Here is a 19,996-nt window from a genome sequence, read left to right on the forward strand (position 1 = left end):
TTGTCAGAAGCCCCGCTCAAGCTGTCCCTTGCAAACCTCCTATTTATTTATAAACTTGGTAGAATTTTTCTTGATGTTCCTGGGTAGAAACCTTAAGCACAAGACATCTCATTTTTCCTCCTTCAACACAGCTGAGAGATGTAACAGACAGATTTAAGATATATTTAGACTAAAATCAACAGTACGTGGTAAGAGACTGGATGTTGTGTTTCCAGAAGGAAGAGACCAGGAAGACGACGCCTGGATTTCTGGCTTAAGCACCTGAGCAGACCATTTACCAAGACGAAGAGCTCAAGCTGGCCATTCGGGAGCTCAGTCCTGGCCATGTGTGAACTGGAGGCAGAGAGGTCAAAGTGACAGCTGGCTCTGTGGGTCCAGATTTCAGAAGGAAGTCTTGGCAGGAGACTGAAATTTCAAAGTCATCACTTCAGTGGCATTAGAAGCCATGAGTGTTCGCCGAGCTAGAAAATATAGAAAAGATAAGGCAAAAGCAGCCTGAGACTCCGCTCCCAGGAAAGTTAACAAGGACAAGCCCCCATGTGGGTCAGGTAGGGGATGCAGATCCAGCAAAGGAGGGTGGAGGAAGTGGTCTATGAAGAGGAGGAGCCCGGAGAGCGTGTGTAGCATGTTTCCAGCGGGGGTCATGACCCACCGAGGTCTCAGCGCACGAGGAGCGACTGCTTGGAGTGGCGGACGGAAGGCAGCCCGGAGGAGGTTACGGAATAAAGCAGGGGCACGCGTGTGAATGAAGTGACTGGAAGCAATGTTTTCAAGATGTTGCTCTGGAGGGTAGGAGAGAAGGCAAAAAGCTTCGGCCGCGTGGAATTTTGAGCTGGAAAACACCCGAGCCAGTTTATAACTGACCGAGATCAAGACACAGGAGTGGGGAGGGGGAGGACGGGAATGAATGACTTGAAGGAGAAGGCACAGGACAGGACCCGGCCGTAGGTCCCCTGAAGGGGTTCCGGGGAACACAAAGACCGCTTTTGTGAAGAGATACTTCCTCTAGGACAACAGGAGGATAAAGAGGATTGGGTAAGCCTGCGATCTAGATTTGGTCTGGGATGTCCAGGGATTTCCCAACGACTGCTGTTATTTTCTCAGAGGAGGAGGAAAGAAGGCGACTTGCTGAAAGTGAGAGGAATGAAGGAAAAGTTAGTTGGAGGCCTGTGAAGAAGGAGGTTTGACTGTGAAGAGCAAGTTGGAAAGAGAAACGCAGTTGTTTGTTACCGAAATGCTCCCACTAATAATGGCAACAGCTTGGGGGACAGAAGTCAGTCAGGAAACTGGCAAGTCACTCACTGGCTCTGAACTTTATCGTTCTGATCAGAGAAAAGACCACAAGATACAAAATTAGAACATTTGGCAGTTCTTCCTAAAGCTCATTATACAAAGTCTTAGAGAAGAAGAGTCGCAGACTGGAAATTCCACTTCTAGGTGAACTGGAAAGAACGGAAAACGGGGGCTCCTCCTCACACACTCACACACGCGTGCGTGCGCAGAGCAGCGAACAGTCCAAGTGTCTGCCACGAATGAACGGTAAACGCTGTGGCCTGTCCGCACGATGGAATGTTCTTCAGCCACAAAAAGGAACGCGGCTTTGACACCTGCCATGACACGGATGAGCCTGGAGAACATTATCCTCCGTGGAGGACACAAAGGCCACACAGTAGATGGTTCCACGTATGTGAAATATCCAGAATTGGGAAATGCAGAGACAGAGTTCAGACGGGTGTCAAGCAGGAACTTGGGACGGATGGGGGTGGGTGGGTATGGGAGGCACTGCTTACCGGACACAGGCTTTTTTGGGGGTATGAAAATGTTCTGGAACTAGAGGTGTGTTTGAGCAACCCGGTGAATATACTGAACGCTTCTGAACTGTTTAAAATGGCTAAGTTGAGGTTTCACCAATTTTACCTCAAAAAAGAAAAAAAAGGGCAGAAAAACAGACTTTAAGAAATTAGTAACTTGGGTGGCTCAGTTGGTTAAGCGAATGTCTTCGGTTCAGGTCATGATCCTAGAGTCCCAAGATCGAGTCCTGCATTGGGCTCCCTGCTCAGTGGGTGGCCTGTTTCGCCCTGCTCCTCCTGTCCTCTCTATCTTGGTCTCGCTCCCTCCAATAAATAAATTCAAAAAAGAAAAGAAACTAGTAACTCAATAATCAAATTTCCCATTTCTTTCATCTCTCACTAGCCCTCCACCACCATAATTTCATGGACCACTAATGATGATGTCATCTTTCTGTGGTGTGATAACTATAGCAACAGCCACATTTTATATTCCCTGTCACGGTAAATTCTACGTTTTGCTGGAGTTGTTTTGGCCTCTCTTTCCCCTTCTAGATGATAGCTCTACATTCTAGCACCTTCTACAACGCTCATAATATAGACCCTTCAATAAACATGTTTTAATTTTGTGTAGTATACTTACAGTATATAACAGAGGTTTGTTTTTTTTTTTAAAAGATTTTATTTATTTATTTGAGAAAGAGTGAGAAAGAGCACGAGAGGGGAGAAGGTCAGAGGGAGAAGCAGACTCCCCATAGAGCTGGGAGCCCGATGCGAGACTCAATCCTAGGGCTCTGGGATCACGACCTAAGCCGAAGGCAGCTGCTTAACCAGCTGAGCGACCCATGTGCCCTGAAGTTATATTTTCTAAAGAAAGAGAATGTCATGTCAAATTTAAGAATAAGTCAATGGAAGAATTTCCTATGGGAAAGTGCTTATCATGGGCAGAACCAAGACTGCTTCACTTTGTTGCAGGAACTTGACGCTCAGGGTATTGTTGAGTCAGTATCGGAGGTAGAACACAAGATGCAAGTCCAATTATGTTGCTTTAAAGGGTATAAGAAGATTAGTAAGGGAAGGTGAAGGGCAAGGGAGGAAAGGGAGCCATGAAAAACTGGCAGAGGCTGATTTGTTTTCATCGCCACTCACAATTAATGTAAAATTCATGATCCATTAAAGAAGGGAAAAAGCACTTAAGTACTCTCACAAAGGATAAAAAGTAGCAACCAAAGGTCACGGACCTCTGGTGGTATTTTCAGGGGTCAAATCTGCCAGTTCTAAAATAAGGTTCTTCTTTAAGTGATTCCACAAAATAGAACACAAAGAGGCCCAAAATAAAATGGTGGTTTGTCTCGTGAGAGCCACACTCTCTGCGCTGATGAAGTCCGCTCCCTTCACCAGCACTTCCTTTCTGGAGCGGAAGCAGAGCCACACAGTGTGCCCAGAAATCCACACCTCGGACGGGCCGAAGAGCAAACAGCATTTTGAGTGGGAGTTTTCATATTATGATTGTTTTCCACTTAAGAAAGGGAGACAGCATCAAGTAAACTTAAAACAAAAACTATGCAAAATAGCGTTTCAAAAAGTTAGGGCTTAGGCCGCATAGGAAATACTACCTTTCTTTCCAATGTCATCTACTGTATCCTTAGGAAGTCCACCGGGCTGGGGGACATGTGGAGAGGCAGGGGGTACAGACTCTGGAATTCTACACTTGCTGGCAAGGAGGTCACGGTCTAAAAGGCACCATTTACCCTCTATTAGGAATTAAAAATGAAGTCAAAATGAGAATGCTAACAGTCCGAGCTCACACACTACAGCTTTCTTGAATTAATCTGCAGCATGAGGTCAGGAAAACAATGTTTCCAACATTCAGCCTTGGAAATTTACAGGCACTTTGATAACTCCATGGTTGGCTGCTGCTTCTGTTACCATGGAAACAGACTGCTAAAAATGGGGCATGTTTCTTTAAACCGATCATACCTTCACACAAATTCCCTTCTCCTTTTTGTCAAAAGTTGGAATGAATTTAAAGTATGCTTCTCGTGGTGTGACAACGTGATGTCAAGCCAAGGGCCTGACACAGATCGGCAGGGATGACATTAGTCTGTGGCAGCCGTACAGAAGGGTATTATACATATATGCATTTTAAACATCTCGTTTGGTTAAAAAGTGATGGAAATAAAGTACACAGTGGCATAAAAGCAAGTGTAACACAAATAACAGGCGCTTCAAAAGCAAAATCAACCACTTAACTGCTTCATCACCAGCAATGTGAAGAGGTTAAAACAATATTGATTTGTTTCTTAGAGACAATTGATTTCTAATCTGTAGGATGATGCTGGCTCTGCACCCAAACTTCTAGATTTGTTAGTGTCTATGGTTCTGAGAGAAGATACTATTTTTCTTATTTTGGAGGCAATCAGAAATTCTATATTCCACTGCTGCATCAGAATTTCAGTGTGTAGCTCTAGGTAAAGGTGCTGACTGGAAAAACTCCTTCCTAATTCTTCTGAGAAGATGTATGTGGCATAAAAGACTCAGAAAGGTCTTAACATAAATGCCCAAGGCAGCCTCTCTGAATAAAAGGATAATTGACAATGAAACAGGAAAGCTGTGAAATATTATTTACTTCCGATTAGCAGGTGCTACTTTTTTGAGGTTCCTGATCCTGACTTGATAGCTTGGCTTTTTTGCCCACTGTGTGGATTCAGGAATGGGCCTGATACACACACACACACACACACACACACACGTGCATGTACCTACCTAGTTACCCACATACACACATGCACACAGTAATCTGCTCACCAACACAAGAGAGAACAGAGAAGTGGGCTGACCTATGTGCTGTCCTCGTGTCACAGAGACTGCACATGACCGTGCAGAGGAAGGCACGGGGTGCAGCCTGTCAGGCCAATGAACTAGCGTGGGGTGGGGAGGGAGAGGCATGCTGGGAGAAGAAAGCGATGGAGGGACAGAAGTGGAACCTGCTTCTGGACAGAAGGGCCTGGCCTCCCTCATGGAGGGGTCTGAGTAGGTGGGGCGAGACTGGGAGGCAGTTCCACGTCCGTCCGCTTGAGTGAAGACCCCCGTAAAGACCGTATTTGGGGAAGGGGATGCAGGCAAGGGTAGTGGCTGTGGTGAAACAAGGCTGTGGTGAGAGAAAGATTTTTGAGGTCGAGCTGACAGATCTGGTGACAGGACCTGGTGGCAGGTTATGAGGCGGAGATCAGGCATCAGTCCCACTGAGGTTCCCAGCAGGAGCCAACGGGTAGACAGAGGTGCGCTTAAAGGTGACGGAAAACTGGAGAAGTCTGTTTCCCGGGAAAAGGAGGCCCACCGGAGCTGCCAGGGACGTAGCAGGCTGTACAGGTCTACAGCACATGACAGAGGGCTGGCTGCAGGCGTGTCACCCTCTCATTTGGACCAAAGTACACATGGGTTTCTCCTGTGCTCTCTGTTACGTATGTGCAAGTTCTACCTCCTATGTTATCATTTAGTTGCTCACTTTTCAGGCTGTGAACTCCCTGTATGTTGGCATGATGCTGAGTACTCAAATTTCTGCACAATGAAATTATTTCTAATAAAAAAATTAAATTATATAACTTCATCTCAAAAAGAGCATTCACCCATTTTTTTTTTTTTTAAACACTGAATCATGCCTGGGAAGAGGGATCTTTTACTTTTCCTTCATACCTATATGTTATTTTAATTTGTTATAAGGACCACATCATACGCTTCTGATTTATTTTTTTAAAATGTTAATTTGGTGACACCTCACATACAACACTTTGAATTTTGTAGAACACTGATAGAACCGAAGAAAGAAAAAATTCCCAGAGGAATCAAATGAGATGTTGCAAAACTCAAGTGCTTTTTGCTCAGAGGCGGCTTTGTAGCTTTCTTTATTTCTACTGCCCACTTGTCCCTTTCTCCCACCTCAGCTCAATAAATGTATTTTGGTTGAGCGGACAGCACAATCACCATCTCACTACTCCATTTTGTTACTCTGTTGCTTACTTCACAGAAGCTTAGAAGCAGCCTATCAGAAAAGGGAGAACTGCCAGGTTTTGGCAAAAACCAACCCATAAATAACAGCGCTAGTCATCTAGTAATGATCTGGGGATCATTCCGTGCACGGATGAGTGATTTTACACACCTTGACAGTGCCTTAAGGCACCAATGCATCCCACAGGGGGTTATGAGTTTATAACTGAATTATAAATTGTATCTGAAGGGAGGAGTTCCGATTATACTGTTCAAGAAGGCAGAGAGGCAGATAATACTCTTTAAATAATCTGTTGCATAATATTAATGTGTCCATGACATGCAGGACACTAGGGGTGAGATACAAAAATGATCCACATGAGGATTCCATCCCCCAAATCATTACAGTGTAAGAGTGAAGACAAAAATGCATGCATGTCACCGCGGCAGAAGGTAAAAGGTGAAGAAGAGATGCAGACGGAGTTACTCAGAACACGCCCGGGAGAAGAAAGTGTTTTCAGGTGATAGCGTCCAGCGACGTTCTTCAGGAAATGGCACCGGGACTGAGTTTTCGGCGACTTTGAACCTGCAAAGCTGGGGTGAGAGGAACGTGGTGGGCAGAGGTGTGGAGGGGAGAGGGTACGGCAGCGCTGTCTTTCACGGAACTTTCCACACTGACAAAGTGTATTTTTTTATAATCTGCACTGTTGGGCATGGCAGGCACGAACCACGTGTGCCTAATGTGATGATGGAGCTGAATTTTAAAAATTTTATTTCATTTTAATTATTTTAAATAGCCATATGTGGCTAATGGACAGTGCGGGGGAGTACGTATGAGATAATTTCCAACATGTAGAAAAGTTTGGGTAGTTTGGTAAAGGTATTTGTTTAATCTGTTTTCCCCCAGGCTAGTTGGCTCAGAAGACTTTGGAAAAATGTGCACCTTTTTCTTAAAAAGGCCTACTCCAGCCATGTCCCAGCACACCACGTTAATCTACTCCACTGTTTACTATGCAGGCTACCACAGACTGTCACACACTTTATCTCAAGTGTTATTTACCAGCCGGGGACAGAAGTGGGAATGTGGCCCCCAACTCCGAAACTCTTCCTCCTATTCCCACACCCATGGGCTGAGCAGCACAATGAAAAGCCCAGATTCCCCAAGTCACTTCTCAGAGGACAGCTGACTAGGGCAGCAGTCTAATCCGCTTTGGGCTGTGTGCTGAGCAAGAGATGCCCTCTGGTTAAAAACACTGAGTTCTGGGGCTGTTTGTTACAACAGTAAGTGTTAGTTAAAGTAAAATAATACACAGCCCAGTTTTCTTTCTAGGGTTTTTATTCTCACTGTAAGAGACATATTTAAAGTGAACAACCATTTTCCTCTTTAATTATAACTACCTGGTAGCACTGGTGTTATATATTTCATTATCTTAATAATAACTCAGATTAAACCACTTATCTGAGTTAAATCACCTCAATTTCTGTGATTCGCCCTCAAATTTTCTAATTGTTAATTCTTTGGTTGTCAAGTCAGTGTTCTCTACTATCCATCCCTAGTTTTAGACCCAGAAATTAAATTTAGATTTCATCCATGTTGAATGCAATTAGAAATGTTCACTTTCTATTGTGGACACGCCAAAAGTGAAGATTCCATACTGCTGCTTTGACAAAGTAAACTAGTCTAAGGAGAATTCTCTATCTTGAATTTGATCAGGAGAATTCATGATATTTATTTTTTTACTTAAAAGACTGTATTTGTTTATCTGACAGTGAGCGAGACAGACAGACAGAGAGGGAGCACAAGCAGGGGGAGCGGGGAGGGGAGCAGGCTTCCTGCTGAGCAGAGAGCGCAATTTGGAGCTCGATCCCAGGACCCAGGGATCATGACCTGAGCTGAAGGCAGACGCTCAACAACTGAGCCACCCAGGCGCCCCAAGAATTCATGGTATTTATTGCTATCTTCACCCAAAGCAGCTAATAATTAAATTCTCCCACTACACACATGGATTGGTATTTATCAGAAAGTTTATACAAGCATTAACAAAACTGTGAGGTAATAGGCTTTGTTATCCAAACAATTCTTTGGTATGGGATGACAGCTATTCAGAGGCTGTTCACACTTGGAACATTTTCTTCTTAAATTTTTGATAGATATTACTAAATTTTCTTGTTGAGGTGCCACAGAAATTTCTGAAGCCCATGATTATTTGCTAATAGAAGTCTGCTTTCCCCCTAATAATAATTCTGGCTAACTAGCACTGTCAACAGTAACAGGAATTCTAAAATATCCCAATGTAAGTTAGTAACAGGGCACCTTCTTGAGCAGTGGGCTGGACTGGCAACCCTGACAGCAGACACACGTCAGAAACACCAGAGAGACCAAGCTGTGTCCATGTGGTTAGAACGAATGGACCAAAATTTAGCCTTCCTTCACTACCTGGAAACTTGCGTTCTTGATATTAAAAAAAAAAAAAAAAAAAAAAAGCACAGACTCTTCTTTCAAACAAACCCAAACCAATGTTGCCAAAAAGGAGTGGAGGACTAAACACTACTGCTGTGAAATATAATGAATATTTTGGCGTCCCTTAACACACGAGGCATCAACCATTGGACACTAATAATCACTAGTACATTTGTCTCTTCTGACCAATAGCACAGGATCTAATTAGACTCCAGTGTGTTTAGGTGTTTCCACAACCACTGCTATATCAATCAACTTTCACGGATTAATATAATGAACGTATGGTCCATGGCCTAAGAGCAGATGAAGCTTCACTGAGGACTGTCCCCAATCCCAGTGTTGTGTTCTACGAGTCTGCTACGCTGACCACTGCGACTTGTTGGCAGGCTGTGACTGCGACACAATTAGAGGAGTCCCACTGTTGCACACGAATCACCTTATTTTTATGCCACTCCAAATTTTTAAAAAGTGCTTTCCGCAAAATTTCTCTTATTTTTTTCTGTTCTAATTGAACCCAGGTCTAATCTCTCTTCCGGCATCACTAATGGGGAGATAACAGATCATCCTTGATATCTATGGGGTTTTTGTTTGTTTTTTCTCTCGGCCCTATCTCTAGTGGAAAATGGGTAGAAACACAATCTGTGGAGGGACGTAAAGCAAAACCGTGGTCAGTGCAACTGTCGTAAGAGTGATTTCACTTAACCATTTCTGTGGAGTGTTTTAAAATATGAAAGTTCTCTTCCCTTACCTCTTTATATGTATGAATTTATTTATCTATTTAAAGATTGTATTTATTTGAGGAAGAGAGAGAGCGTGAGTGAGCATGGGGGGGGCACAGAGGGAGAGGGAGAAGCAGGCTCCCCACTGAGCAGGGAGCCCAACGCAGGGCTTGATCCCAGGACCCGAGATGATGACCTGAGCCAAAGGCAGAAGCTTAACCGACTAAGCCACGCAGGTGCCCCTATGTATGAATTTATGTGATTTTATATGAATTTATATGACAGTAACATACAGAATATTTCTCTATAGCTGTAAATTTATAGGGAATTTTAAAAATGAAAATTTAAGTAGAAGGAAAAGTAACAAAGGGCTGAAAAAAGACAAGCAGAGGGACGACAAAGTGGCATCAAATTGGGCATCTCATAAACACAGTGTGAAGTACATGTTGCTTCTCGTTCCACAAATGAGGAGATTAAGGCTCGGAGCAGTGAACCTGTCCAGAGTCACGGGGCTCCTGAATGGCGCGGCTGGGACCCGATCCCCAGTACCTCTCCCTCGGGCCCTTTGGACACTCGGCTATCACACAAGCATAAATGGGAGGCACGGTCGCAAGGGTTAGGGAAACAACCCATACGTTACGTAATCATGTCAGCTCTGCTCTGCTGTCCTTGCTGCTCAAGCTTCTAGCCGGCTTCCTATTTTTAATCCTTGCTTCCCTGCTCCTTATCCTACTCCGTGCTTGTGACGACTCTGTTTCTTTCCCTGCTTCAAATGTAAGGTACAAACCGGGAGCTTAACACCTGGCCATGACTTCAATGATGCTTACATAATTAACTCTTTTTTTTTTTTTTTAAGTTAATGATTTAAAAACTTCAACCTCCCTCAGGGACTCTCCAGAACGTGTCCTAAAAACTCCACCGGTATTGATTCTCCAGGAATCCGCAGGAAGGCTTGCTGTGAGCAAGGAGAGGCCACCCCATTGTTTGCTTCCTGGCAACAGCTATTTATACTTAATTGTGTCGTTTATTTGGACCTGGATGTTTTCTCTGCCCATACCCAGAAGTAGTTCAACTCTAAAAAGTCCAACTATTGTTTCTTCTTCTTATCTTTCAAATCTGTAACAATCTCTATCATCACATTCTCATAGTCTATATGAGAGAGAGAAAAAAAGAGGAATATCCTTTTGGAAGAAGCAGCTCAAACTGCTACTGAGGCAGGTAAGTCCAGATGTGCTCTCTGGGTCTCCAAGATAAGCAAGGGCGAGTGAGAGGTGAGGGGTGGCTGACAAGGGCAGGAGCTGAATGCAGATAAAATGTTACCCTGGGCTTTTGTTTTCCTCCCAAGGAGCCCTAGAAAATCAAATTCCAAAGTAACCACGCATTGAGAGGGGGTGACCTTCATTATCTCAAATTCAGGAAAAACTTAATCTCTGTAGATCCCGAATTTCTGAAACCACGGCCCTTGGTCTCCAGCTGCCTCAGTAAAGCACATGAACTGGTCTGACCACTCTTCGGTATGTGCCACGACAGGGGACAGCACAGCTCATACCTTTGGCCATTTTCTCCAATCAGTCAGGGAGGTACTGTGCAGTGGCCACCAAAAATAATGGACAGTATCCTTAAGCTTATTTTTTGCCTTGTTAAAAGACCACAAAACCAAGCAATGTGTTTTTAAAAGCAAAACAAAACAAAACGATGCAATGTGCATTACGACCAATTAAACCAACCATTTAAAGATATCATTAAGAAAGCACTAGCTACCTTCCTGGTTTTAAACAATAAACCCCGTAAACATGTCAATTGGAAAAAAAATTAATTTTCCGGGAATCATGCATTTGTAAACCTAAAACAAACAGCGCCCTGAATGCTACTGAAAAGGAAGTGGCCTCTCCGGGGGGTGGGGGTGGGGGGGCCAAAAAAAAAAAAATGGAAAGAATGAGAGAATATACAAAATGAACCTGGAAAGGTTTCCCTGAAACGAGGACTGGCCTCCTAAGTCCCCTTCCCGTATTAATTATTGCAAAATCCCTGGAGTTCTATCAGTTAATGAACCGCAAGCTAGAAAGAGCCACCGAGAACGGCGTTAAGCTTTCATTTCAAAGAACTTAGAACGCGTGAGGTACCCGAGCGAACAGAGAGCAGACACACGGCACGGTCAGCAGACAGACACGCTCAGCCTGGCTGACGGGAACACGGATTGGGCGCTTGTGCCCCCGTGCACAGACACACTGACCTTCCTTGAGACTTTTCTGGTTGCTCCCCTCAAGGCATTCCTTTTCTTTTAAGGGCTCGAAATCCCCAGCAGTTAAAATCTCTGGGAAGCCCTGTTGCTGCTTCTTGGAGCTATCGATCATGGTGAGAGGCTTCTGGAGACCGGCAGCATCCAGCAGGAGCGAAGCGCAATACGCTGAGCAGCAGAGACCAGCGCTCAGCACGCTCTGGTCCCCGGTCCCCCGTCCCTGGATCCTGGGTTCCTCCTCACAAGACCCCGGTCGCTGGGCAATTATGTCATTAAGCAGCCGAAGGCAGCCATTCCCATTCAGTTCCCAGCCTGACCCGCAAATACACTGGTGCTGCTGGAAGCCCTAAACTCTCTCCCACGTTGGGAGGCAGAGCCCCAGAGGCACGATGCTGAAATCCCACCCCTTTTCCCAGCCAGCCCCCTTCCCCTTGCCATTCCAGCTTCCCCCGCGCGCTGGGTCCTTCCAGCTGCAGTTTGATGGTCCGAATCATCTGACAAACACTGAGTCAAGCAGTTAAAAATAAATCCTGTAGTTGTTAAAAGAGAAGACTTTGCTGATACCTAAGAAGACAAATTGCTGCCTATGGTCTCTCGCCGGCTCTCTATAAACACACCCGCAGGCTGTGGAAATACTTTCTATCAGCCAGACGAGCACATTCATTACTCAGTAAGTTCTCCCGCCGCACACACGGCGCAGTCTAGGGCATCCGAAGGAAGCGGGTCTTCTCCGGGCGGAGGGACCGCGCTGCATACACAAGCCACCAGCGGCACTGCCTAACGACGGGGACGCTGAACTCCCCAAGTTCTTTTGTGGCGTCCGGCTCCTCCTGGCAGAGCCAGGGCTCTTTGTAACAGGGAAACGTACTGCAATTGCGGCTTTCTGCCGTCACCAGTCGGGACCCGAGCGGCAGTTTCCCTCTGTGCCACTAGTCGGCTGACCGAGTTAACATCGCCATGATTGTTCCGAGGGAAAAATCTCCCTCCCCTGTATTAAAGGCAGAGACAGCAAGAGAGCTTCTGTTTCAGAGCCGACTCAAGCAGCGGCCAGCCCAAGTCTGATCTCACGTGGGCTTTCGGCCACAGGCACCCTCCTGCCCGCCAGGGACTGCTGTCCCCCCCCCCCCCCCGGAACATGAGGGACGCTGCTGGGAGGAAATCTCTACGGATGGCAACGCCAGGCAAATGCGGAGACAAGCCTGTCTGTAGCCCCAGCGAATATATGTCCACCCGTAGCTCCTGCCAAAAAGAAGCTTTTTTTTTTTTTTTTGAAATGGCTCAAAGTATGCACCTTTGCGAAAGGGTGCCCAGAAAAGCCATGCGAGGTTGTTAAGAGCGGCAGATGGAATGTGCTTCCATGAGGGCTACGTTTGGTTCACTTTTTTTTATAACTGACATCTACCAGAGTGCCTGGAAGACTAGTTCTCAATTAATACTTGTTACACGATTAAGTACATGAATTAAAGCAGGAGAAGCGGCAATAGGAAAACTTAATTGTTCAAAATTCTAAAGAAGTCCTCCATCCATGCCCAATAGTCAGTGATTTTAGATAAAATGTTCTCTAAAGGAAGCACATTTTCTCTTCAAAATAGAAATACCCATACATTTTGAGTGTGCATCTGACATGATCCTTCTGCGGGATGAAGAAAGGCTTACGTTTTCAAAGCCAGAAAAGCCCAGTATTGCTGTCCCTACTGAAACACAGATGGGAACTGGATGAGGATTCTGTCCTTTGTCCCTGGTTCCGGGGCTGGTGTGCACTCAACCCAGACTGTTCTAGAAAGATAGCGATCTACGCTTCTCCAGCATCTCTTGAGAATGGGATTACACAACACGGACACACGGCTCTTGTCAACTGAAATTCCTTCTGAAGCAATGGAAGCCCAGTGCTGGGAGTCCACACCCCCACAGGAACAAACAGCACTGAGCTTATCACACTTCTCGAAAACGTGCTAGAATGCTCTGCTCCTTTCTGATCCCAAGGCCTCTGTTCTACACTGACTGTTCCCGCATCTCTAAAGGAGGAATAAAAGCCTTTTTGAGGACATTCTTTCGGTCATTCACCTTTTCCGCAGTTTGGCGAAGTTTATCTCCCTTAGCCCCCAAGAGCCCCTTCTGACTGCGATGATTAAAGGTACATTCTAGCCATTTTACAGACCAGGACCAAAGTCAAAGAGCAACTGAGGCAGGTCTGGAGTTCAGCCAGTCTGAGTTCTCCGAAGCCCGAGTCTCTCTCCTACTGCAACGCTTGCGGTCCTCCAGAACGTGCTCTGTCTCCAGGCTTTAGTCTGATCTCGGGGCAGGGCAGGTTTTCACAGCAGAAGCCGTAACTTTTATGGCCTCCCAGTAATTCTGCTCCTGGTGAGGGAGAAGGAGAGCCAAAATAACCCTGCTCAAATGCTTTCACGAACGCACTTCCACTCTTCCTGAAAGGAGAGTAGCAGCGGCCAGCTTGATCCAGCGCGGGCAGGGTGACCCAGTCTCAGCGCTTTTCACAAGTCACCTCATGTGTCCTGCTGCCGGGCCTGGGGGTTCGACATCATCACAGTTCACAGATGAGGAAACCAAGGCCTTGAAAAATTGACTGTTTTTGTCAGAAGTCTCCTCCCACATACGTACGTGGTGGCCAGCATTCCCAACAGGGGGCCTGGCTTCAGACCCCACATTCTTAATTACTTTGCAAAAATAACAACAAAAACAACAAACCCTAATATTTTCTTTCTCAGCATGCTGCTTTTTAAACCCCACTCAACTGTGCTGAGGCCACAAGTTTAGAAACCTGGGTAGATACAGAACCACACCAGCCTCTTCTATTTTTTTAGAAAAGAATGGCTGTGTGCGTGTGTTGAATATGTTAAAAAATAAAACAGTTCTCTTTTAAGGATCCTCTGTAGGCTTATTATTTTTGCATCTTATAAATATAAAAAAATTTCAATAAGGAAACACATTGTCCTGCTGTGGGTTTGTATCTAAAGTCTTGTCTCTGTAGTTTTGAGAGAAAAAAATAATTTAGTGGTGAATATGCCTGAAAGAACACTTATTTTGGTATTTTTAAAAATGTGAAATAATTTCAAATTCACAGAGCATGGTTTTCCTGAACCATCTGTGAGAAGGCTCTGACATGACATTTCTTTACCTTAAGCCCTCTGGTGTATAATTCCTACAAACAAGGACATTGTCCTATAAAACCCCAATATAACCATCAACATCAGGAAATCAACACCAATTTATCACCATCTAATCCAGAGACTCCACTCAAGTTCCACTAATTGTCCCAACAACATCCTTTAAGGCAAAAGGATCCAAACCAGGATCACGTATGGCCCTGAGTTATTTCCTCTTCAGTATTCCTTCATTTGTGAACAGATCCTCAGTCTCTCTTGACTCTTCCTTCCTTAAATTGTGAAGATTACATACTAGTTATTTTGTAGAATTGCCCTCAGTTTGAGTTTTGTGGTGTGTCTTCATGACCAGACTCCAGTTACGGCAGGAATACCACGGGGCGAGCGGGGTGGGTTCTCTGCATCCTATTGTGTGGGGCACAAATCCAGTTCGTCTTCTAACAACAATATTTGTTTTGATGAATGGATTAAGACGGTATTGGCCAAGTTTCTTTATTGTAAAGTTAGTTTTTCTCTTCGTAATGAATGATTTTGTGGGGTTGAACTATTTGTTAGGATGGTCACCAAATGGTGACTTAGAAAATTCTATCATTGCTTCTGCGTTCATTAGAGGCACATCTCAGTGTAAGGAGAACCCCCCCTCCCCATGTGGATTACAGCACCTACTTCCTTCACTGTGGACTCACGGATTCCTATTTTATTCAGTGGGTGACAGCATGTTCCTACCATTTAGTCTGATGCTCAGATTATTCCGGATTTGACTAGTGGGAGTCCTTTCCTGCTGCCTTCAGCTCCTCTGAGTGCTGGATTACTTTCTGGTACAAGGTATTCCAGGCTCATCTGCTACCTTCCCTGCTCCGCTGAGAAAGCAAAAACTCAGTAGCAGGTGTCCTCATTGCTATGAGGGTGTCAGCGTTCCCAGGCCTCCTCTGTAGGAAGTCAGGGAACATGTCTGTGGTTTGTGTGTGCACACACTTACGGTTTTCTGTATTAACAGATGTAAATGCAGATCTATATTTAAGTATGTACATCTGGACTTCTTTATATATACACATTGAAAACCATGAGTTCACCCTGATGCCTCCATTTCTAATCCAACACCAAAGGTTCTTTCTCAGCTTCTCTCACGTATTTGTAACCCTTTTCTCCTATAAAGGGAATCTTGTCTCCGCCGCCCCACTCATGGATACCCTGTTCATCCCACTACTGTCACTGCTGTACCAAACTTTATGCAGATGTCTCCTCACCCCAGGCGGGCTCCGAAGCCCTTCGCAGATCACTGCACCCACCCCCACAGGGCAGCTGCCGTGCTCACCCCCCACATAATGTCTTTTGGCCTGAATTAGGGATGGAGGGAGGAAGGGCACCTGCGTTCTCTCTAAGAGAGAACGGCCCACAGTTACCCCGTGAGCTGCGTGCAGTAGCTCTGTCCTTGCTCTGTACTCTGTGTACGACATCTTCTTCAGCGTCGTTTGGCTCTGCTGTCACGAGGGATGTGTAACTTCAAAGGATAGGTGATTAAAGTCACTTTGGCTAGGGTAAATCTGCTTCCACGGTGTGTGTGTGTACACACACCCAAAAGGGCTGTTCTCCTATGAAAGAGAGTTCCATAAATCAAGTCAATTTTCCCAGTACTCCAAGCATAGATATTTAATAAGCGTGAGAAAAACTGTATGGCTTGGAGACTAGGAATAATCCAGGAAAGGCTTCAGGGACTCGGAACAGAAACAAACACGGCTCAAGGGACCTACACAAGAACTTGGCAGTCTCACTATATGCTCACAAAGCTGCTGATAAAAAAGATATGGCTGGGATGACGCTGCACTGGGGTAAGCACAGACCTGAGAACATCACCAACTACGCACCATTTCACCAATGTAAAAGCATCCGAGAGAGACAGAGACGATCATTAGTAATAGCATGGAAACAGACTGCTAAACATTGAGTTGTGCTTTTCCTATAGCATTCCCGACACCGGACTGAGAGAAGATGCCTCTTCTTCTCATCTCCTGCATCTTGGTACTTGGAACCAGGCCTTCCAGTAGCCCCCCCAGCGGAGCAGACGCAGGCCCCTGGTGAGGTTGCCTCCACAAGACCGGAGCCCGTGTCACAGAAGCCATGCAGAGGAGGGCAACTAGACCGGACACATTTAGGGAGAAAAATGTCAGTCCAGATTACACCTCAAGTTTTCCCCAAGGGTGCCGTATTTTTAGCAAAATATGTATTTGAGCCTTAATTCTCCCTCCTGTTAAAATTATAAAAACTCTATAAAAAATATTCTATCTTCAGACAACTAGTTATGGTAAATCTCAACAATTTAATAATTATTAAGCCCAACTTAAGAATCCTGATATTAAAACTTTTTTTTTCCCCGCAAAAATAGACACAGTGTGAGCTCTGACATCAGACAGCATATCTTTTTTTTTTTTTTTTTTTTTTTAAAGATTTTATTTATTTATTTGACAGACAGAGATCACAAGTAGGCAGAGAGGCAGGCAGAGAGAGAAGGGGAAGCAGGCTCGCTGCTGAGCAGACAGCCTGATGCAGGGCTCGATCCCAGGACCCTGAGATCATGACCTGAGCCGAAGGCAGAGGCTTAACCCACTGAGCCACCCAGGTGCCCCTCAGACAGCATATCTTAAAAGCCCTTCGTTTTTGTTCCTTTTTAAATACATGGGTATTGGGGCGCCTGGGTGGCTCAGTGGGTTAAAGCCTCTGCCTTCGGCTCAAGTCATGATCTGGGGGTCCTGGGATCGAGTCCCACATCGGGCTCTCTGCTCAGTGGAGAGCCTGCTTCCCCCGCACCCCTCTGCCTGCCTCTCTGCCTACTTGTGATTTCCCTGTGTGTGTGTCAAATAAATAGTCTTAAAAAAAAAAATACATGAGTACCAAACTGTAGTACTTCCAATAGAAACAGCCCTACGGAAACCACTGTTTCAGGAGAAGGGACACAGTTTTCTGTTATTCCTAAGAGAATGAGATTTTGAAGGACCAGCAATGATCTGAACGACCAAGTGCTACAGCGTAACCGAGGGCCGCAACAGGGCGAAAGAGCCTGGTGAGTCGGCGGTTAAGTCGTGCTTCCGATCATCTTTCCGGCCGGCGCTGCTGGGTGAGCTCTCCCCTCTCTGAGGCTGGGACCTGCGCCTTGGCCAGGCATCCGGGACTGGGATGGGACCGTCCACGGTGCGCTGACCAAGCCGTGCTCCGAGGGAGCCACGAGAACTTCCTGTGCGAAGGGGCAGACGGCCGGGAAGGCAGAGGAGCACATCTCCCCGCTCCTTCTCAGTCAGCCTGTGCGTCCCCACGGCACCCCTCCATCGCAGGGCTCCGATGGCATGCGAGTGACCAGGGCCATCTGTCTCCCTAGTCCCCTGCCCACAGCCTCAGGACAAGTCACAAACACATGACACAGCACACTTTGTCAGCGTTCAAGGGGTCCTTTGAATCTTTTCTCCATTTCTAAGCTTTGTCCGTTTCTATGATCACAGGCAGACTTACGACAGACAGCCAGCCTCCGAGTATGCCTCTTGGGAGTCGCCTTCCTCGGACTCTGAGTCAGAGGACATGGGAGAAGGACAGACGGAAGGGAGGACTGAAAAGTGGGAGAGTTCACATCCTAGCAAAGACGGGAAGATGCGACGCTAAGTCACGGTCAGTGACGGTGGGGTAAGAAAACTGTCCGCGGGAGTGTTTCTTCACCGTTTTATTCCATCATCATCCCTATGGCCCGACCCTTTCTTACAGAATTTTTTCCTCATCACATTCCATGAAATTTCAACACCACAGATTGACGACATGTCCGTTTCCAAGCTGTATGTGTCTTACACATGAAAGGTGTGATCTTTTTGTCTCTACCCCAAGAACCAATCTGTGCTCCTGTTGAGAATGCTTAATCTACAAGAGGGAAAAACCAACGTCTCCTGTGTTGCCGAGGAAGAAACCCTAAGGTAGTAAGAGTGAGAGTGAACTGTAGGCAGGAAACCCTCCACGAGAAAATAACAAATGCTCGCCATCTGGGATAATGATTTATTTTATTTTTTTTTTAAAGATTTTGTTTTTATTTATTTGATAGAGATCGCAAGTAGGCAGAGAAGCAGGCAGAGACAGAGGAGGAAGCAGGCTCCCTGCTGAGCAGAGAGCCCGATGCGGGGCTCGATCCCAGGACCCTGAGATCATGACCTGAGCCGAAGGCAGAGGCTTTAACCCACTGAGCCACCCAGCTGCCCCTGGGATAATGATTTTTTTTTATCACAAGTGGATTTAACATATTTCTTGTGGACCTTGAAGATCTTTTGATCCTCAGCAGCTCTGGGGTATGGGAAACACATACTGGCATTTGCGGAAAGGAAGGGGAAGGGAAGGAAAGGAAAAAAAAAAAAAAAAAAGGAAAGAAAAACACTGCAGTTCAGACATGAAATAATGTATTTTGAAGCCACCCCGGTTAATCCTGGCTTTCTGAGTCCAACATCCTTTTCCCAAAAGCAAAAACCTGTATGGCTTTCTTTCTTTTTACTCAATTCCCACAGGTCTTTCAAAGGCATGTAATTAAGAAAAACCAGTAATTTAGTTTCAGGAGGTGACAGCATCGCAGATGGACTGATGAAGGTGGACGCAGGACGGTTTTGTGGAATGCGCACTTCAGAGGTAAACGTGATTGGACGGTGAGAGCCACGCGATCCTGGAAAAGCAGCGCCATCTCTGTGCCGTGGCTGCCTGGTGGGCAGAGGCGCATGACGACCTCCACAGGACAAGAGCTGTTTGCCGCGAGTGCGCAAACGGGGAACAGATGCATATGAAGCGCCGGGCACAGGCACGGCGCGCACTCCCCACGGGGCGAAGTCGGGTCGGACTCCGTCCCGGCAGGGTCTCCCCGGCCTGCGGGCCCCGTGGCTGCGCGTTTGCCGGGTTCGGGGCCCTGCGGCGCGCCCGCGGGAGTGCTGACAGCTCGCTAAGCACGCGCGCGCCCTCCATCTCCTCCCACACCCCGTCAGGCCGCCCCGCGCCGCGGTTTGGCGCTCAGTGTCTTCTGGTGTCTTCCTGCTACTTCAGATTCCACGAGATGGCAGCGGACGGGATGCGCACGTGGATGCGTTTTCCCGTCACGGAACAATGAAGCCGAAACAGCGCCCCCAGGTGACTGACGGCGGCGGCGGTCCGAGAACCGCGTGGAACCCGCGCGAGGACCTCGTCTGGGTCCAAGGACGTGTTCTGGGCCGCGCTCTCCGCGGAGGCGCGCGCCAGGGCGGCGGGCTGGGGGTGGCCGGGTGCGCCCCCGGGCCGCGAGGCGCCCAGGCTGGGGGCCCCGCCACAGCAGCCAGGCACACGGGGGCAAAAACACCCCAGGGCGCGCAGACGGACACCGAGGGCCATGTGGGACGCGGGAGTTTCTGTTCGTGGGCGGGTGAAGCGCTCCTGAGCACAGGCTGGTACTTCACGGGCACTGGGGGTGGCAGCCGCGCGAGACTAATAAAAATGAAGTCTTCTAATAATTGTTGGAAACTTAAGTTTGTGAGACGCTCCTTCATCGCTCAACTCGAATGGGGTGAGGGGACCCTTTTACTCTGATGCTTGGCTTCCACTAGGGCATCCTGGGCAAGGAAACATCTGCCTTTGTTTCCACCGTCTGACTGGGTGTCCTGCTTGGCCACCGTGGGAGTCCTGACCGAGGCGGACAAGGT

At 46.7% G+C, this 19,996-nt stretch overlaps 1 protein-coding gene and 1 long non-coding RNA gene across 10 annotated transcripts in view; one reads left to right on the top strand and one right to left on the bottom strand.

The window, feature by feature from the left end:
- The window catches only part of MRTFB (myocardin related transcription factor B), a 259,815-nt gene that overhangs the window by 63,639 nt on the left and 176,180 nt on the right, over nt 1–19,996 (bottom strand). Inside the window, exon 1 of one of the 6 annotated variants that reach the window (XM_004750353.3) lies at nt 11,188–12,288. The exons of the other annotated variants lie outside the window; for them this stretch is intronic. Within the exon in view, the coding sequence (XP_004750410.1) occupies nt 11,188–11,308 (121 nt within the window). The 5' untranslated portion in view covers nt 11,309–12,288. Of the gene's footprint in view, nt 1–11,187; nt 12,289–19,996 lie in introns of those variants that run through there. 6 annotated transcript variants of the gene reach the window in all.
- Nucleotides 9,802–19,807, top strand: LOC123389715. Of its 4 annotated transcripts, none has more exons than XR_006604355.1 (5): nt 9,802–10,172; nt 16,279–16,390; nt 17,288–17,969; nt 18,063–18,265; nt 18,845–19,807. It is a non-coding gene; the product is annotated as an uncharacterized LOC123389715 (long non-coding RNA). The 4 variants fall into 4 exon arrangements; XR_006604354.1 differs by having other exon boundaries at nt 17,288–17,427; nt 17,807–17,969; nt 18,063–19,807; XR_006604356.1 differs by having other exon boundaries at nt 17,288–17,373; nt 17,807–17,969; nt 18,063–19,807.

This window comes from Mustela putorius, unplaced genomic scaffold (assembly GCF_011764305.1).
Source record: "Mustela putorius furo isolate JIRA1106 unplaced genomic scaffold, ASM1176430v1.1 tig00004007_pilon_pilon_pilon, whole genome shotgun sequence".
Taxonomy (NCBI): domain Eukaryota; kingdom Metazoa; phylum Chordata; class Mammalia; order Carnivora; family Mustelidae; genus Mustela; species Mustela putorius.